The sequence below is a fragment of the Leptidea sinapis genome, chromosome 10, assembly GCF_905404315.1.
Source record: "Leptidea sinapis chromosome 10, ilLepSina1.1, whole genome shotgun sequence".
Taxonomy (NCBI): domain Eukaryota; kingdom Metazoa; phylum Arthropoda; class Insecta; order Lepidoptera; family Pieridae; genus Leptidea; species Leptidea sinapis.
In genome coordinates, this window is record NC_066274.1 from 1,211,138 (window position 1) to 1,232,942 (window position 21,805).

The following is a 21,805-nucleotide window of genomic DNA, read 5'->3' on the forward strand; positions in this document are numbered from 1 at the left end:
TGTAACCTCATCAAAATTCTGTTAGACTCGGCGGGATATCCCTCCGCGTAAGCCATAAATGTACCCCTTATTTTCTTAGTCTCTTTTATGAGTGTATAAAGTATACGTCATATTATATGTAATGTTCGGATCGAATATGTAAACAGTAACAATCTAAGTATGTAGATAACATACCCAAATGTTATAAACTCGTTACAAAAATCTCAGCGCCAATATTATGATGTGGTAGGAAATTGAAATGTATAATAATTGTTTTGTCTTCACAAGTATATTCGCGAACATTCGTGAAATGAATTTAGTATCTAGCTACCTCTTAAAATTTATATTTCATATTATTTAAAACTAGACGATTCCCGCGACTTCGGCCACGTAGGTGCACACATGACTGAGGACGTACTTAGTGCTTATAAAAATCGTTTCGATTTATATCAAATGAAGATATCGCAATAATTTTAGATAACGGCCAAGTGTCTAAGGAATAAAACTTAGAAGACTTAATTGACATCTATCTAGTACACTGGCCTGCAAAAGTAAGTATCACACTTTTCAAATTAGTTTTTTTTCTTAACTATAGAAGGTAGAGATTTAAGATAAAAAACGTTTTGTTGCAAATTTTATAGGCTTTAATTCTTAGAAACTAAAATTATACATTAGTAACATCTTTAACTTAAAAAAGATAAAACAATGAAAATAGACATTTTTAGTTCAGTGTAAAAAAATTCAACTAAAACGTATTACATGTTATTTAATTTTTAATAACTGGTATTGCCTCCTCGAGCTCTGATTACAGCTTCAAGCCGGTTTGGCATACTGAACACTAGGTTTCGGAGCCGATGTTGGGGAATATTCTCCCATTCTTCTACCAGGGCCTGCTTTAGTGCCTTGAGGGTAGTATGTGGTGGTCTGCGATTTCTGACTAGCCTCCCAAGCTCATCCCAGACGTGTTCAATCGGGTTGAGATCAGGACTTCTTGATGGCCAAGCCATCACGCTGATACCGACCTCCTGAATATACTCTTGTACGATATGAGCCGTGTGTGGCCGGGCATTATCATGCATCAGCATCGATCCATCACCCATATTTGCTAAATACGGCCCTGCATACTCATTGAGAATCTCTTGAGCATATCTTTGCCCAGTGAGGGTGCCATTTTATATGGCTACTCTCTCTCTGTGCGACCTTCTGAAGATATGCCAGCCCATACATGTACACTGCCTCCACCGTATTGGACTCTTTCTGAGATGCAGGCTTGAAGGTATCGCTGACCAAGTCGCCTGTAAACAATTCGCCTTCCATCAGAAGTGTAAAGGGAGAATCAAGACTCATCTGCAAACAAAATTCTTGACCACTCTTCTTCATCCCACTGCATGTGTTCACGGGCGTATCGCAGTCTCACTACTCGATGCTGTCTCTCGAGTTTTGGGCCACTCGCTGGTCTTCGGGGTTTCAAATTTGCTTCAGCATGTCTTCTTCTCACTGTACTGTCACTAATGTAGTCCCTCCGGGTCTGAAGTAGCTGTTGCTGGACTTCAACTGCATTTTGGTGGCGATTTCTTAACACAGTGGAAATAATATAACGATCTTCTCGGGCACTGGTACACCTGGGACTGCCATTACAAGGTCTCCTCAGATGGTGTCCAGTCTCTTCGTACCTTCGCTTTACCTTCTGGACCGTTCGTACCGTCACACCCACCATTCTTGCAGTGCGACGCATACTGATGCCTAGTTCCAGAAAAGCCATGATCCTAGCACATTCTTCAACTGAAAGAGGCATGATAAATAAATATTATGTGCTTTTTAGCATAAATTTTTAAAACAAGACCCATCGATTTTGAAAAAAATTTAAAACAGAAAGAAAAATGTGAATGGTAAAATTGTAATTCGGAAACGTCCACTTTGAAAAAGGAATGGTTTTGTTTTTGAAGTTTTTTTTCAGCCAATTCTTAAAAGAAGGTTACCGACTATAAAGTTTTTATGTACAAAATTAAATTCTATTTGGAGTCCTTTTTATTTCGAAAGTATATCTTGTGAACTTAAATCGTTATCCCAATTTTAAAAGTGTGATACTTACTTTTGAAAGCCAGTGTAGTTTTTCCGTGATGCGCGCGCAAAATATAAAAATCTATAACATTGTATTTATATATATATAAATACATTAAATATAATTATAAAATCTATATATATAAAAGAGAATGTATGTTCCCTAATAACTCCTGAACTATTCCACCGATCTCGACCGACATTTGTAATAGATTCGTTAAAGCTCAAGGAAGGTTTACATACATAATTTATATGGCAAAACAACGTTTGCCAGGTCAACTAGTAAAACATAAAATGCTATTCATGTTAAAGATATCCAATATTAATTAATTTCCGATATATTTTAAATTCCAATTATAATTTATAGATTATTGTCTTTCAATTTGCCTAATTTATTTAGTCATTATTTTAGAAATCTCCAGAGACAGATTAATTTCGTAATTTCGATATGATTTGAGTAAATTCTTCCCTTCTTCATTGGACTGAGGTTATCGTTATATGGATTATCTCTTCTAAAGCATAAAAGGAAAAATCATAGATCCGTTCCAACTAAGCTTTACTTAGTCGTAAAATCATGGCACTTTATTTTTACTAGACGCCCAGTGATCGTAAAACGAGCATGAATCACGTTTTGTAGGAAGTTGATTGAGGGTTTCGATCAGAGAATATTATGTGTGTACAACATATTGAATTATGTCAGTTGAAATTATCCAAATGTTTTAAGTTTTCTCTCGCACGAGACACCATAGTCTCGTTTGGCCAGTTTGCCAGAGTTTGGCGAGTCATTATCTCCTGAGGATGCCTCGTGTAGAGGCAAAACACGTCGAATTGTTTAAAGACAAATATTGGCGGAATTAACACTTAAGAAAACTTAAAACATTTGGATAATTATGGATTTTCGCAAAATAACGCCTACTTCAATAAATTTCTCAATTGAAATTTTAATGTTTTGCAACGTTTTTGTGTTTAGTAGATTTTTTATAAAAGAGGAGGACAAATGAGCATACAAATATTGATATATACCATATAGAGCACCAGAGGAATCGCAAGAGCATTTCCGAAACACATACCGACAACACAACCGAAAACACATTGGCAAGTGGCGGACAGGAATAGAAATAATAAATAATAACATACTGGACATGCCGTACCTATATTTTAAATATTTTATAAAAAAAAAAACAATTTATACACGAGAACAAAAAATAGCTCTTGATTTTTGTCTGTGTTTTGTGCATTATGTTCTCAAAAAAGGCTGAACAGATTTAGTTGCAGTTATCACTTATGTGTCTTAGCAAGTTTCAAATCAAATCAAAATCAGTTTATTCACGTAGGTCACGGAAATGACACTTATGAATGTCAAAAAAAAAAATATTTTTCTTATTGAATCTACCGCTACTTGGGTTACTTAAAGGGTTGAGCTAATGAGAAGAAGTAGCAAGAAACTCATTGCCACTCTTTTATATCAAGATTTACATTTAAGTACATCGATTTACAAATCATTTCAAATTACAATATAATATGTAAAATGTAAAATGATGCAACAGACACACTCAAACGTCAAATAGTCAATTAATTTTTGTTTCATTCCCACTGTAAATGTAAAAGTGATCTGAGTCAGATTCCCCTTGCCATTTTTCATTAATTGTAAACGAAATCAAAGTCGAGAAGGGCCACTCGTTATGTATTATAATATTTATTTATATTTTTTTATCTTTTTCGTGAACTACAACCAACTACCAAATCTAACATTCTTTCGCGTGCGCATTATGGCCTAAAAAGTACTGAGCTATTTCGTCTTAGCTTTTTATATAAGTATGTACTTAATACTAGTTTCTACTCGCATCTTGATCCATGTTAAATTCTCTTTTTTTTATTCCTTTTTTATTTAAGTGCTTTTATATGTGAACCTACATGTCATAAACATGTCCAACCTCCTTGGCTCCTTTGCACAGGATGCCGACTAGATTACATATAGGTACCATAACTGCGGCTGTTTCTGCCGTGAAGTAGTAATGTGTGAACATTATTGTGTTTCGGTCTGAAGGGCGCCGTAAATAGTGAACATTTACTGGGCAAACGAGACTTAACATCTTATGTCTCTAGGAGCGCAATTGTAGAGCCAATCAAAATTTTTGGATTTTTCAAGAATCCTGAGCGGCACTGCATTGTTATGAGCAGGGCGTATCAATAACCATCAGCTGAACGTCCTGCTCGTCTTGTTCCTAATTGTCATTAAAAGAAAAAGGTAAAATATTATCGAGATGAAATGTAAGTACTGGACATCCTTCACTATAGCCCTAAGAATGTGTGTGCAAAATTTCATTAGGATTGTTTGAGAAGTTTGAAAGCGTTCGAAAACAAAAAGACAAAGAAGTTCGGTAACAACAAACTGACCAACAAATATTTATAAGAATACTAGCTGACACAACAGACGTTGTCCTGTACATAATAAATAAAATACTGTTTTTTATGAATTTGTCTACGATATTTCATAACATAAAGAATTATTTCGTAAAATATACTCCCTGTCGTTATAATAAATTGTTTCACAGCAGAACTGTAAAACCGTACGTCAATAAATTCTCTCACAGAAAATATGTCCATACAAAACAAATATAGGAAATTAAAATAATTATGGGTTCCAAATCGAAATAAAAACTATCCTATCTCTCAAGTTGGACCAAACTGCACTCCATGAAGTAATCCCCATTTAAATCCGTTCATTAGCTTAGGAGTCCATCGCGGACAAACAACGTGTCACGTAATTTATATATATTAAGAAGATAGATTAACCAATAAAGCACACTTTAACATTTGATTTTAAAAAAGGAACCGTGTTAAGAAGCTTGTTATTGAGTGCACACAAGCGGTGCAGGTAATTGATACAGGCGTGTGGCGTGTAGCGGTTCCTCATAATATTATTAGACGTAGCAACATACCAGTATTATATAGGTTTTGTAATATGTTACATTCCTAACATATTACCATGTATTTCTTTTATTTTAGAATAACGAGATAATACAGATCTTAGCGGATACATAAAACTAATTCACAATAGCCTGCAATCTTTTTATTTATTATTAATTTGAAAGAAAGAAAGAAAAAATGTTTATTGACGTCATTATACATTCTGATTAGAGTTCTTAAAGTTATACTAATCTAATTATGATCTAATGACGCCAATGGGCCCCCAACTCAGCATAGTTGTGGTTTCGAAAGAATCCACGACGCTGGTCTTCCGTGGAAACCCAGAGAGCGCTACTAACGCACAGTCCTGTCACACAAAGGTGTACAAAGTATTTATTCTCTATGAGCACAAAGCACAAAAAATAGTGAAACTCGGATCTAAAATTAAAACTAAAGTAATATTTTTTTTTCCGGAAAAATACAATTATACTTGATTTAAACTTGCCATTGCGATTTGATTCACAAGAATTGACAAACTCATAATTTATTATTCATAAAAGTTTAAAGATTATTTTAATGATTGATATTATATAATATGACTTTACATTGCTTCTATTGAAAATAAACTTGTTAATTTAACTTAATTTATTGTACTTTTATTAGAATTAAATTTCTTCGCGTTTTCCGGTTTAACGCAGATATAAAAATGTTTGGTACATTATGGGTTTTTATAAAAAAATAAGTGGAATGCAAAAGAATTTAGGATATAATATATAACTAATATAATGTGTAAGCATTACTATAGTCATAGTAAGAAGCGAGAGCTTAGAGATTTTTATAAGCGAGGGGACATGTCATTCTTTCCAATCGATTTCTTCTCATTGTTATGATTTGTTCGTAACTTCCTTTAATGTTTATTATATTTAAAAAAAATGTTATAGAATATATTGATTATTTTTGTCTTACATATTTTGTTGCATAATGTCTCCTTATACTAATTAATAGTAAATAGATTTATCAACTATCTTACCGTTAAAACGATCAGCATGCCCAAAGAATATAACACAACGTATGCCTTCATGATTGCCGATAATCACAATTAATTAAATTTATATTTTAACACGACGCGATCGTAAGTAATTTCCCGCCAAATGGACAGAAAAGTTGGCAACACACGACTATATTGTGACGCTTCGTCCGCCAAACTGAGTCGCAGTACGGACTACGGAGTTAGGAATAAGCTTCGCGAACCGTCTGAAAGGCCCACACTACTGAGTGGGTCGTGGGTACAGACTACATAGGGAGATTGGCGGGAGGGACACTCTTGTAGGGGAAAAAGCGTCAAACGCCTCCGGTAATTCGTAAAGAAAGTTTATCTTATGATTGCCTTAGGGACACCAAGTTATTGAAATCAAAACATTTGTAATGATACTCTGTGGTATTTATCCCTTTAACGCATTTTATCACATACTTCACCAATAGCCATAGTGCATTCTTTCACATGTCTTACTTATTCTTAAACTAGCTGACCCGGCAAACGTTGTTTTGCCATATAAAGTATAATTCACGCGATAGTTTTATAAGTAATAAAATATTGCCTATATTATAGCCTGTACATCATTTTGTTCTATTGTCAATAGTTTTTGCAGCGCACGCAAAAATAGGTTTTCGATTTTACACCTTGTGTTACAAAATAGCAATTTTATTACGGATCTCTAATTTTGAAAACATAGCCTATAGCCTTCCTCGATAAATGGACTACCCAACACTGAAAGAATCATTCAAATCGGACCAGTAGTACCAGAGATTAGCGCGTTTAAACAAACAAACAAACAAACAAACACTGCAGCTTTATAATATTATTAGTATATTAGTATAGATATTGGAGATATTTATAGTGATCAGCCTTACTACTGAACATTTATAAGTTACTAGTAACCTACCTGATGGCTGTCGCTTACAAAATCAAATGTTATGTCATTATCGCTACCTACCTACTTATATTTATTGACATAATATATATTTTCTCCTATTTACCAAAAAATAACAACTTTAATAAAATATAGTATGTAGCCGAATGGTTGACCGAGTGACCCTGACTGCTAATCTTGAGGTCCCGGGTTCGAATCCCGGTAGGTGCAATCATTTATATGATGAATATGGATGTTTGTTTCCGAGTCATGGATGTTTATATGTATTTATGTATTTTTAAGTATATTGTATTAAATATATCGTTGTCTTGTACCCATAGTACAGGCTATGCCTAGTTTAGGGCAAGATAATTTGTGTAAAAGTGTGTCAATATTATATATTATTTATCGTTGCTCTTTCTTCTTTCATGGAAATCGGTGCAAATGTCGTGTCAAGGGTAAATTATGAAAACTCTATTAGTAGCATTCTATAGGACTACTGATATTTACTAAGGTAGGTACTAACTACTAAAATACTTTTAAATTAAATTATATTTTTATCAATAAATTAATGGTAAAAGAACGACAGCGAAAAAGCCTATTATTATTATTATGGCATTATTAATATATTTATATTGGGATCTGCTTTCCATATTCTGCAAATCATGTAAAAATACCTTGAAGCCGATTTCAGCATCATCTACTACTAGTAATTGTGAATCGTAAATCATCGAATAACTCTCCCAAGCAGATTATTATAAACAACAAATCAAAAACGGTCCAGCCGTTTCTTAGGAGTCCGGTCACATTTACATTATATTTACTAACGCGCTTAAGTCCAGCTGTCAAACAAAAATATTTTTTTAAATCCGACCGTAGGCCGATTCACGTATATTCTAACGATCCAAAAATCGTTAAAGTTCAGAAGTCATCCTATTGAAACTTGGTCCAAAATTGGTATTCACGTACTGATTCGATAGGACGACAACTCAATAGGACTGAAACTCAGCGACTTATCGACGACTTGCGATAGGACATTGCCAGTCTAATTCTACTATTCCTTTATTTTCTACCTTATTCTTTTTAATATGTTTATTATGATATCAGAGTCTTTTGCTCAGTTACTAGGACTCAACCTAACAATATTTGAAGAGTAGTAAAAAGGTAAGGTATATTATTTATACAGAAATTAATAGGCTGAAAAATAAATATAATAATAATTATAATAGGTACATCAAAGTCAAACTGGATTTTCGCCCAAGTGTAGGTAACTCTTTCTCGTCTCGTTTTGTTCGATTAAACAAAATGAGCTCGAAGAACTAAACTATGTATATGCAAAAACCGAACTATTATTATGTTCACCAATGACGTTCTATACGTACACTTGGAGATATTATTTGCAGTCTGATAGTGGAACAGCAAAATTGTGCTCAAAGACAATGTAAGCACACTTTTCTCCTAAGTCTTGTGACAATTGTACTTGTAAAGTGAATAAACGTTTTACATTGCTGCTTACTCACCAAGAATATTTTAAACAATTCGAGTTAATGCGGTAATGTATACAGTGGCAGTGGAAGCTTATAATGGTGTATTTTGTGGTAAGTTCCATATTTCGGCTTTGTTTTTGTACGACATGCATTGTCTATATGTATAGAATGTCTATGTGTTCACGATCGGTGGTCCAAAGAATATGTATTAAGTAGTACATACAAGTAGTAACGGCGAAGAAAGTGTAGTGAACCTGTCATCCATTCCAGAGGGCAAGGGTTCGATTCCCTGTTGGAGCAGTCTGTTGTGTTACGTACCCGATTATGTAGTATTTTTTTCATGTTATTGTTTATTTCTCATATTAACTTCAATATAATTTATTATGGTCTATTATTCAAGATACAGGAAAACGGGGTGCTAATATGTGGAGAGAAAAGAGTGTAAGTGTATAAATATATTAAAAACTGTGATTTAGCATGCAGTCATTTTATTATAAACGACGGCAACGATGAGCTAACGTAAGATTATTTTTCTGCCTTGCTTGGAATCGTTTTCAAGAGACTGGGAGACTAACCAGGAGACGAGGATGTGGCAAAGTTCGAACAACTACCGCACAGAAGGACCGCTACGTGTGCTTGACTACGCGCAGAGAATGCTCCTTACAAACGCGTTTGCGGCAAGCGACCGGTTCATGCGTTAGTGATCAAACCATTAGAAATCGTTTACACGAGGACCAGCAATTCTCCAGGAGACGCGTAGTGCGAATACCATTAACAAGTGCTCATCGTGCAAGCCGATTATCGTTCGCAAGGCAGCATCTGGCATGGGATATGAATGATTCGAGCAGTATTGTATGGCCATCGCATTAGGGTCTGGAGGCGTGAAAGTGAGTGTTTTTCGGATGCTTGTATCCATGAAAGTGACAGATTTGGGGGCCCCAATGTTATGGTATGAGGAAGAATCTTTATGTCAGGCAGAATCGAGCTGGTTATTCTAAACGAAGGCACAATAACAGCTCAACGTTACATCGAGGAGGTCATAAGATCCCATGTGGTCTCATATGCACAGAGAATCAGCGTAAGCTTCCATCTGATGCGGGATAATGCTCGCGCTCATACAGCTACGGCCACCAGAGAAGGCTGGTATGGGATTTACTGAGACGCAGTGTTCGAAGCAGAAACTAACCCGTGCACAATGAAACGTTCTGAAATCAAGCTGGGAACAAATTCCTCAAGAAAAAGTGGTACACCTGGTGGAGAGTGTGCCTTCTAGGCTTCAAGAGTGCATTAGAAAACGAGGAGGGCTTACTGGATATTGAGGAAAGTCACAAATCAACCAAATTTTTTTTTTAGATTTTTTTTCTCCCTGATTATTTTTGCAATAAAGCAAATTTTCAGAAATATTTGAGATTTTTTTTTTTTTATTTTAATTGTTTCTATCATTATTTTATGCTGTCTACAATAAAAATCAGTTAATTTATCCAATCTAATCATTAATCAACTCTTAAACCTCAAGAATACTGTAAAAACGTGGTGACCCATACTTTGCTTTGACTAGTATATATTTTTTTCAATAGTTTAAAATCTTGATCAGTGAAGACTTGCTTTTATTTTTGTTTAATTACTATGTAAAGCTTCAAAATCATATTCTTATAATGCTGACGGGTTATATTAATGACTAGCTGACCCGGCAAATATTGTTTTGCCATATATTATATAAATTATTTTAGAGTTAGACCGTTTCTTGTATATTGCAACATTTCTTTATTTTTCTAAAATAAAAGAAATTTTATAAAATGAACGTAGCCGTAGTCACTCCTTATTACATCAGCTACCTGCCAATAAAAGAGATTAGCCGGAACAAACAGACAGACAGACAGACAAAAATTTAAAAAAATGTTATTTTGGTGTATGTACCGTATATATATATTCATATACATGTAGTAATAAACTTTCTATGCTAAGCAATTTGAGGTAGGGTGCGCCCTTAAACGAAAATTGAACTACAACAGAACCTTATGAAAAACATCATCATCAGCCGGAAGACGTCCACTGCTGGACAAAGGCCTCCCCCAAAGATTTCCACGACGATCGGTCCTGCGCTGATCCAACATATTCCGGCGATCTTGAACAGAAATGAAATATGAAATACATAATAATATGAGAAAAATATATTTTACTCGAAAGTGTTTTGTACTAGACACTGAATCACGGTGTTTAATTATACAGTATTTTTTTCATGGTGAAAAAAAGTTGACCGAATGTTACTTTATTTTAATTTCTTATGTCGAGCTAGCTATCAAATTGAAACGATCTAGAAGCGCAGAAAAAAATTCCTAGTTGCGTCACAATATACATATAAGTAGGTATATTACCCTGGCAAGAATATAATATGTATTATATTATCTCGATACTTACGTAAAATTTCAAGTAAATTGTATAGGACGTTCTGAGATCGGTGAAAATTGAACGTTTAAAGATTCCGCTAAGTTACAAATACAACACTTTGCTATAAATGTTATTCAGGCGCTAAATACCTTAGTTTTACAATCCAATAAAACGGTAATAATATATCAACTGTTGCGTTTTGATTGTATTTATACTTTTGAAATGTTGATATTTTGCAATTCCAAGGAACCATAGATGAGGCACATATACACTACGTGTCGTGTTTATCGAAATGCCCCATATATCTAGAGATTTAAAAATAAAAATTAACGTTGGGTGAATTCTTCGGATATATTAATATTAAAGTCATATAAAATTTCTTCTAATACAATTCATATTTAGCAACCGGGTATGGTACGAGGGCACACAATATTTTTACGTTCATTTTTCTATTTATTTAAATATATTCAATTTACTCATAAGTTTATTCAAATAATACTTAACAGTCCCTAAAATTAGGTATGTAACTTATAAGAGTCACGTGCCTTTTCTCTATCGTAACACCTGATGACCACTGAAGTTAAAAATGAGCTCATATTTTCTAAGCCAGTTCTCTGTTAAACATAAAATAAGAATATCTTCATGATTCATAAATAACTCCAGTTCAAGTTATGAGTATAATTATAGACGCCACGACTGATATTGAGAGGTGAATAAATTTAAGTCAGTCGCCGCGTATCCCCATTTACATGACATTTTTGCTACGACCCTTAGATAATTTATAAGTCTAGATAGAGCCTTTTGGTGCTACAAAACCAATGAAAAATGCCAGATTTATTACTTTAGTGTGCGTGACGTCTTACACTCACGATTTGTATGTCACATTCTATCTAGATCATAGGTTCTCAACGTGGGCGATAACGCCCCCTTGTGGGCGTTTGAGACTTTCGGGGAGGCAGAAGAAGACCCAGAGAAAATAAGGGGGCATTGAGATGGCGCAGATGGGGCGTGGGTAGGTTAAAAAATATAGTCTAAAAAGGCAAAAAAATACACGAAAATACTCTAGAAAAAAACATATTCTCAAAGTGGGCGGTGAGCAAAATGAGGTTGAGAAACTATGATCTAGATGTATCAAGTATAAATGATAAAAGCTACTACCAACTACAAACAGATCAGATTACTGCAATCTTTAATTCTTTTTAATCTATCATCCGTCCTCTCGAATATGGTTAAGATTGAAATCTCTATCAATGGATTGATTATTGGCATGCTTAAGTGAAGAAATTTATTAAAATATTAATGGTGGATACCAAACACTGGAATAGGATTGATTATTAATCTCCGGCGTAAGACACGTTCATGATCAACTCAAACTGCAGTCGGCGCAGGGAAGTCGCGTTACAATTGCTCATCTACTATTCGAGTATTCCGATAAGCTGTTTGACCTGATACTAACCGTCAATTACCAGAAGTAGGTATTCACACGACGTAGCCTCAAACACCATCTCAATGTGTGATGTTTATCCTCGAGTCTGATATATATATATCTTCTGATATATATATATATATTAATATCAGTCATTGTTATTTCACTGAATGAAAACAATACAATACAATTGTTATATTCTTTGGCAGAATTGAACTCCAAAGTGAGGTCAATGTTTAACCTATTCAATGATAAAATTATTTTCTTTACCTTATGTTTTAACGCGATTCTTAATTACTTTGAAGATATGAATAGTGTGATAGTATTATCACACTATTCATATATAAAATCGTAGGTATGTATTCATATACTTACGTGGGAGCGATATTGTGACTACCGCCGAAGATGGTTTCTTACATAGAAAATTAGTACCAGAATAAACACTATAAGGCATCTTGATGGAAAATGTAGGTATTATGGACAATTTTGTACAGTCCTATATCTGGTGCAACACAGTATCATCAGCTTAAACCGCTCCAACGCGTACAAGGCAGAAAACCTCGATTTTTCGGGTATTCAGTATTCTGCGCGATAGACCTGTTTGAGCGAGCTTAACTGTTGCGGAGATCTGTGTGGTACAGCTTTCCAACAACGTACCTACTGCAGTGTTACACTCACAGTTACAAAACTCTTATTTGACTAAACGGTTTTTCAGTCTGTATGTGAGCTATATGTTCATAAGCACATTGAGGAATTTGCTAGAAACTGTGACAATCGTTATATTAACACGAGAAACAAACATAAAATTGATATGCCTACTGCTCGGCTAAGTCGAGTAAGTAAGTCTTTTGTGTGGCGATGTATATGCTTTTACAACAAGATCCCAGAAAATGTTCGAAACAAAATTATTACGATATTCAAAAGAATTGTTAAAAAACGTTTGTGTGGTAAAGATTTTTTATTTGATTTTTTTCTTTCTTAATGATTCCACAAATTGGGAATGGAGCGACCGCTCTCAGGCTATTAATTAATAAGTTTATTGTACAATATTACTTTGTATACATTTTTTGATGAAAAAAAAGCCCGCTGAGTTTGTTGCACTCATTCTTCTCAGGTCTGAGGCATTCTTTTCGGAATGGGTTTTGACTTTCAATAAGTGATGTCACAACCTATTTTGAATAAAAATACTTGAATTTGAATTCGTTCCATTTATGACCTCACACTTCGATGTATTAAATGTCAGGATACTAACCTTGTATATAATCTAAGAATTGTATGGCCAAGTGTTAAGCTGTGAAATACTTCTGGAATGCTCGAGAAATTCATGATGTGACGTTGTCCCCCCTCATCTATGAAATGAAGCCATTTCCGGCCGTATCCTGGATCAGCCTCGTGACCTTCACCATACTGATATCTTAAAACTAATTGTTTTTGTTTATTTAGTTACCTTTTTAATTCTTTTACCTTTCAGATTATAAATATACAGCGTGTTGCTCAAATGGCGACATTAAATAAACACATACAGCTATCTAAACTGTGATGGAAAAAAAATTCTACAATTTAAAGTAAATATTTGGAATTTTAAAATTTAGAAACAAACAAAATATATATTTAAGCAACAAAATTTTAATCACCCTTACGTGGTCGCATAACTAAGATGTACGTGTCAATGCCTACGCTAGCGAAAAAAACTTTATGGAGAAAATTATTCTAAAATTTGAAGTAAATATTTGAAATTTTCAAACAAACAAATAATATATTAACACAAATAAAATTTGAAAAACAACAAAATTTTATGAACGATGCGGGACTCATACCCACGACCTCCGGCGTTCCGTGCCGGTGCTCTAACCAACCCGCATCGTTCATAAAATTTTGTTGTTTTTCAAATTTTAGTTGTGTATTAACCCTAGAAGTGAGGGTTATCACTTTAAAAACATAACAAATTGTTTATATATTTAAGCAAAAAAATTTTAATCACCCTTACGGACGGCACGAAGGAGGTATCAGTGCTACGCTAGCGCGCGGCTACTAGATTTCTTAAAGGTTGTTCCGAGATTATATTATAGAAAATTGGTTATTAGGAATATTTGGGTGAATTATGTATTTTATTTTTTAAATACATTTATTTTGATTACGTTTAACTAGTTCTACACGTAGGTATGTTTATTTAATGTCGGTATTTAGCGCCACGCTGTATATATTGTAGATTTTATTACAATTAAGTATAATTTATTTCCTAAAACATACAGCTCCAATCCAATGGTGACATTAAATGAACATAGTGTAGAACTTCTTAACCGTAGTTAAAAAAAAACAAATCTTAAAATTAAATTAAATAATTGAAATTATGAAACTTTTCAACAAACAAATTATACAAAAAAAAAACGTTCTGAACGGCTACGGCGCGGCGTCCGACAAATTGTTATTATATTATTACTTATATTATTATTACTTAGACCTTTATAAAAAAAGTACTTACAACACGGTAACCATATCTGTGCATATGCACGTGTCGGAATGCAAAAGCGCTCCAACTTCCTCATTTTGTATCTATCACATTAGTAGAGTATTAAATTAATCAATATACAAAACGGTAATAAACAGAATGTAACAAGCAGTTCTTAAATATTTCTGTTAATTTCTTTTTGCAAAATGTAGGTGCTATAGCCGCGAAATTACGTCTCAACTCCTAGTCCCCATCCCGTGAGCCTCTTGCCTGTTTGTCCCCTCATATAAAAAAAAAATAGTCCAGATATTGTGACCGGGTTATAACCCTATAGTTGATTCATTCCGGTGGATTATATACCATTGCTGTTATTAACTGACACAAAGAGAAAAAAGGGCGGGAAACTTAAGATCGGTCGCACGTAATTTTAATAATTTTTCATTTTATTTTTAAATTTCATGTAAATATTTAGATATTTTGATCAGATAAGTTGTAGTTTGTATATATTTTAGTAGTTAGTTTTTATTAAAGTGTTAATTTGTGTAAATTTCATCCTATTGGTAAGTCTTCTTTTCTTCACTTTTCTATAATATGATGGACCCCCCGGATGATCCTGGGGGGACAGCCCCTGATATGGGTCATGTAGTGACAATCTCTAATAATGACGAAGGTAGCACTATGGATACAGATGGTTCTGTGTCTCAGACATCTAGTGGCCGTAAAAGAGTGTCAGCTCAACCCAGAATATGCAGACACTGTAATAAAAGACGACTAAAACACCGTGGTGATAAGAAAGATATTAAGGAAAGTGATTGCAAATGTGTAGACATTAGTGACAAACAAATTCTTTCCAAAGTCGATTCCTGCAATAATTCTTCTATAGTAGTAGAGACAGTACAAAAAAATAACACAGACACTCCACAACAGCCACAGCCCCCTGTTGCAAGGCTGTTATATAACTCATTAGATGCTGCTCCTTTTGTTGTACACATTCAGAAACAGTATTCATCTCCCGATGATAATGTTACTTTACATCCAGTTACATTTGGTCGTTTTCTCAAAAGAAATTCTATTAAAAATATTGTGAATGGAAGTTTAAAAAGGATAGGCCGGAATAGGTTATCTATTTCTTTTTCTAAGTACCAAGATGCAAATGACTTTGTTGAAAACAAAAATTTAGAAAATGAAAAATATAAGGCTTTTATTCCATCATTTTCTGTGAGTAGAATAGGAATAGTCAGAGGAGTACCAGCTGAGTGGTCTGAAGAGGAAATAAAAGATAATGTTTCTGTTCCTATTGGCTGTGGTCCAATCATAAAAATTAGGAGAATAAAACGAAAGATGATGATTGATGGACAAAACCATCTTAAATGTACTGAGTCTGTGGTATTTACTTTTGATGGACAGTTTTTGCCTAAACGAGTATATATGTGCTACACTTCTCTTACTGTAGACTTGTATATATATCCTACTATTCAATGCTACAATTGTTGTCGGTTTGGTCATGTGAAATCTCAATGCAGATCTAAACCAAGATGTTTTAGATGTGGTCAAGGACATAGTGGTGATAACTGCTCTGTTCAAGATGATTTTATATCTTGTTGTTTATGTAAAGGTTCCCATATTGCAACTGATAAAAAATGTTTAGAATATGAAAGACAAAGAGCTATAAAGGAATCAATGGCTAAAAACTGTATTTCCTATTCAGAAGCTTCAAAGATACATCCATCTGTCTCTCGAATTTCATATGCAGATACATTACTCTCATCACCTAACATCACTCCTAATACTTTTCCAACCCAGCATCAACATTCAACACCTAAAGCTATAAACAATACTTCATATAAAAAAACTGTTTTTGTTAAACCAATGCCTCCACCTACACTTAGCAAAGGATATGACAAATCTGCTCACCAAGAAATTTTAAGGGATTTTAATATTCCCCAACCCTCTAATGGATGTGCATTAATTAACAAAGAAAATGAAAATCCTTTGGAATCCTCAGTAATTGATTTAATTATTTCTCTTATAAAATCTCTTAGTCAATCGAATGAATTTTCACCGTCCAACGCTGCCTTATTAGTTTCTGCAATTACTCAAATTTATAAACCAAATAATGGACAAAGTTCTTCAATGGAATTGTCAAAGCATCACTCCTAAAAAAAGTGATCTTATTTATTTATTAAATAAATATAAACCTTATATCTGTGCTCTTCAAGAGACATGGTTGAAACCAGGATCTTTATTTAAGATTCGTGGTTATTCATGTCTCAGAGAAGATCGTGTGGATGGGCATGGCGGAGTAGCCATGCTTGTGAAACACCCTCTTTCCTTTTCTCTCTTCTCTATTCCTTCTCACAGTAATGATTTTTCTATTATTGCTGCTTTAGTTGAAAATATCTGTTATGTATCTATTTATATACCTCATCCTTCTTCTGCAATCTTAAATGAAATTAAAGATATTATTTCCATTCTTCCGAAGCCTTTTATGATCCTTGGTGATTTTAACTGTCGCCATGAATCCTGGGGTTACTTATCTTCTAATAGTTATGGTAACACATTAATAGATATATTTGATTCAGTGAATTTGTGTATATTAAATGATGGTCGTCCTACACGACGTTCTCATCCTGACGAGGGCCCAAGTGCTCCAGATTTAACAGTCACTACACCTAATCTTGCTTCTTCTTTGTCCTGGGATCCATTACGATCTACTTTTGGTAGTGATCACTTCCCACTATTATTATCATTTCCAACCTGCAATAATAACAATAAAGTATTACATAATACTTATTCTCCTCGTTTAAAATATAAGCTTAATGATGTTGATTGGGATTTATATAAAGATCTAATAAAAAACAAAATTATTACACTTCCAAAAATTAATCCAGGTACAGAATCTCAGTGTGCAGATTCTTTAGCAAGAATCTTTATTGAGGTTGCCAATGAGATATTTCCAAGTAAAAATAGCTCTTTGGGTTTTATTCCTTCTCCTCCTTGGTGGGATAACGAATGTACTGAGGCAGTAAAGAGAAGAAAATATGCTGAAATTACATACTGTCAATGTTCCACTGATGAGAATTTTGAAATTCTTACAAAGAGTATGTCAGAAACTTCAAAATTTCTAAAGAAAAAGAAATTTGATGGCTGGAAAAATTTCTGCTATTCAATATCACCTGATGTCAAACCATCTCTTGTATGGCAAAATATAAGAAGGTTTAGATCTGCATACAAAGATTCATCTCCAAAATCAATCCCTTTTCATTTAGTTAATAGCTTTTTAGATAAATTGGCTCCACCTTTCGTCCCTGAAGACTTAATAATTGGTTACCCTGTAATAAATATAAATAATGATAACTGTTTTGGTTTAAACAGTATATTTTCTCTCACTGAACTAAAAGGTGTATTGTCTCATGTTAAGGATTCTGCTCCTGGACTGGACGGTATTCCGTATTCCTTTATCTCTCATTTAGATGATGATGCTTTATTTTATTATTTATCTCTTATAAATTCCATAGTGACATCTGGTAACATCCCCTCCACGTGGAAACGTCAAGAAATAATTCCCGTACTGAAACCTAATAGGTGTTCTTCAGACCATTCTGCCTATCGCCCAATCGTACTTTCTTCTGTTTTGATGAAAATTACAGAACATCTTATAAAAAATCGTTTAGAATGGTTTGTTGAGCATAACGGTCTATTATGTGAATCCCAATTCGGTTTCAGACGTGGGAAAAGTACTATTGATAGCTTAAGTATATTCATTTCTGATATTCAATTATCATTTTCAAATAATAAATCAGTAATAGCTGCGTTCTTAGATATAAATTGTGCCTATGATAATGTCGTAATAAGTATTTTAAAGAGTAAGCTTTTACAACTTAATATACCTCTGCTATTAACAAATTTTATCATAAACATGCTTTCCGAAAGATACATAATCCTGAAACTAGATGACAGGAAGTCAATTACTCGACTTGTTTCAAAGGGCCTCCCCCAGGGATCAGTACTTAGCCCAATATTGTATAATATTTATACACACGATTTAAAATCATCACTTAATAGTGTAAATGTTCTTCAGTATGCTGATGATCTATTAATTTACTGTCGTGATATTTCTATTGAAAAAGCTAGTTCTTCTATAACACAACCGCTGATAAATTTAAAAACTTGGTTGGACTTAAATGGCCTTGATCTATCACCTGAAAAAAGTACAATAGTTTTATTCACGAGATCAAGAACTCCTCCTCCTATTTCTATATTTTATGAGGGTTATCAGATTCCAGTTAAAGATAATGTTAAGTTTTTGGGAATTGTCTTAGATTCGAAACTAACTGGTATCCCACATTGTGATTACCTAAATGCTAAATGTGAGCGTTCTCTTAATATTTTAAGATGTCTGTCAGGTGTTTGGTGGGGTGCGCACCCTTTTTGCATGAAATTGTTATATAATGCTCTTATAAGAAGTATATTAGATTATGGTACATTCTTGCTGGAGCCTGGTAGTGTTAAGGCATTTAAAAAACTAGATCTCATACAGTCCAAAGCTTTACGAGTAGTTTCTGGTGCTATGCGGTCAAGTCCTATCAATGCTCTTCAAGTAGAATGTGATGATCCTCCACTACATCTACGTCGTCAATATTTAGCAGACAAATTTATATTCCGATCTTTTCAGTTTCTTAACCACTCTCTTTATAACAAACTTCAGAAACTTTCTCATTATATAGATTCATCTGCATATTGGTCAAATAAAAAACCACCTTGTCTAATCAATAGTTTTAAGAAATTTATCAACATAAAAGCTCCTATTCATCGATCCATTAATTATCCTCTTTTCAGTACTAGCTTTGAAGCATTAATGTTGCTTCCAGAAATTAATTTTAACTCAGATTTAAATAAGCACGATATTAGTACAAATTTTTTGTTTAATCTTCTTAAAAATACTGTTTGGGTTGATTACCATCATATTTACACAGACGCGTCTAAACATTCCTCCTCGGATCCCGTTGGTGTAGGTGTCTATCACGCTCAATTTAAAATATCACAGAAAATTAAACTACCTCCGGAAACATCGGTGTTTACTGGGGAATGTTATGGTATTTTTAAGGCTATTGAATATATTATTCTATTTAAACTTCCAAAAACAATAATTTTCTCTGATTCAAAAAGTGCCTTACAGTCTCTCAATAGGTTCCCATTTAAATCAAAAAACATTTCTTCTGTTGTCATAGAATTAAGAAATCTATTAAATAAATGCAATCACTTTGGTCTTTCTGTGTTGTTTGTATGGATCCCCAGCCATAGCGACATTCCTGGTAATATAAAAGCAGACCAACTAGCTAATGAAGCCGTGGTCGATGGCGACATTTTCCCTTATAAAGTTTTTTGCCAGGATCTAGGTGCTCTTCCTATAGTTCACCTTCAGGATTGTTGGAATAGACTTTGGACTGAAACTGGTCAATCAAAAGGCAGGAAATATTTTAACCTTCAGCCACTTATTTCATTTAAACCATGGTTTTTCCGTGCCAAATGCAATAAGTTAGTATGTTCTTCTATCATAAGAATGCGTTTGGGTCATGTTTGCACTCCTGTTCATCTTAACAGATTAGGCATTGTATCTACTGACATGTGTGAATGTGAATCCGATAAATGTGATCTAGATCACATTTTCTTTTCATGTTCTCTATACGACCGCTCCTCATTCCTGAATGATCTAATATCTCTTAATGTTCCTTTTCCTACCTGTATATCCTCTCTAATTATGTATCCATGTAAATTTTATAAAATATTGTCATCTTTCATTCTTCAGAATCATATCAAAGTTTAAATATTTGTAATGTTGTGTAAGTAGCAAGTATATATGTATATTTATGAAATTTTTAATATCCGTTTCAATCCTCTTTCTACTTATCTGATCCTTTCCCGTGTTCCGTATCCTTTTTTAACTTAGTTTCCCAATCTTTTAATTTACGTTATTGGCAAAAAGTAAACGCTATTGCCAAAAGAAGAAGAAAAAAAAAAAAACCCTATAGTTTACTGATAGACAATAATCAAGAAATTTTTTATGAAAATATTCTATCCACGAACTCTTATCGAACTACTGACGTAATAATTAATAAAGACTAATAACATTAAGTACATAATGTAATCTATTTAAAACAGTACAAGTTTATGTAGGCGTGTGAATATTTTGCATTTTAAATTTTAGTAAATTTAGCCTCGCATTCTTAAATTAAAAGTTCATAAGGTCCAGTAAAGCCATTTTATAGAATCGAATTACAATAATTTATCGGTAACTACTTACCTAAGTACATTTCCGTGAATATTATATTAATTCCGAAAGATTGCTTTCTCATCCTAGCCATCGACAGGAGTGCATAGGCCTTCCGTGGCCTCACTTTATTAGACTGTTTAGATTGATATCTACAACAATAACGTCATATATCTAATGTAGATAATATTACTTATAATATTTTCCAGAAATTGGGAATAAACCCAGTATATAATCTACATTCTACTCCTACCTAGATATTCCAATACTAGGTACAGTAAAACAGAGTAGGATTTTTACTCAAGACTTACTTTCTTTTATAAGACAAAGTATACAATTGATATATTTATATAATCTTTGAATCCGTCATCGTTATGTAATAAACTAATCAGACATGTCGAGATGCAACAAACAACAATATTATGATGTTAATTTAGGTAAAGGACGAACAACGTGCGTAATACCAAGTGTTATTAGGTATTTATGTATGCAGTTTGAGTTATGATACGAGAGCGTATGACGTATTAGTAGGTACCTATTGACAAATGTCCTTGTATATATTTTATCAGTCAATTTGATAATACTATCGCACAGAATTTCATTGTGGGCCTTATCATAATAATGATAACATTACACTTATTTTCTACTAATAAATTCCTTTTTTGAATGATTGTGTCTTCCATGGGTTTATTACAGTTACCAACTGTATAAAGGCATAAAAAGGCATTTATTTTCTCAAAATTGATTCCTTTAGAATTCTTTTTGATGTCATTTCTTATACTACTAGATACTACCACCGCTTCGGAAACAAATGGCACTCTGAGAGAGAAGAAGCGGCGCATGAAACTCTCCCAGCATTCTTTTTTTGCGCTCTTTTCAATAAAAATATACAATATCGTACAGTCATTTCTATCGCTATAAAAT

The 21,805-nt window shown here is 33.6% G+C and overlaps 2 protein-coding genes across 3 annotated transcripts in view; one reads left to right on the top strand and one right to left on the bottom strand.

The window, feature by feature from the left end:
- LOC126966500 (uncharacterized) overlaps positions 1-6,172 on the bottom strand; it is a 78,601-nt gene extending 72,429 nt beyond the window's left edge. For both annotated transcript variants that reach the window (XM_050810605.1, XM_050810604.1), the window contains exon 1: positions 5,981-6,172. In XM_050810605.1, the coding sequence (XP_050666562.1) occupies positions 5,981-6,031 (51 nt within the window). In that variant the 5' untranslated portion in view covers positions 6,032-6,172. The remainder of the gene's footprint in view (positions 1-5,980) is intronic.
- LOC126966522 (RNA-binding protein Musashi homolog Rbp6) overlaps positions 1-21,805 on the top strand; it is a 934,160-nt gene that overhangs the window by 196,476 nt on the left and 715,879 nt on the right. The window lies entirely within an intron of this gene.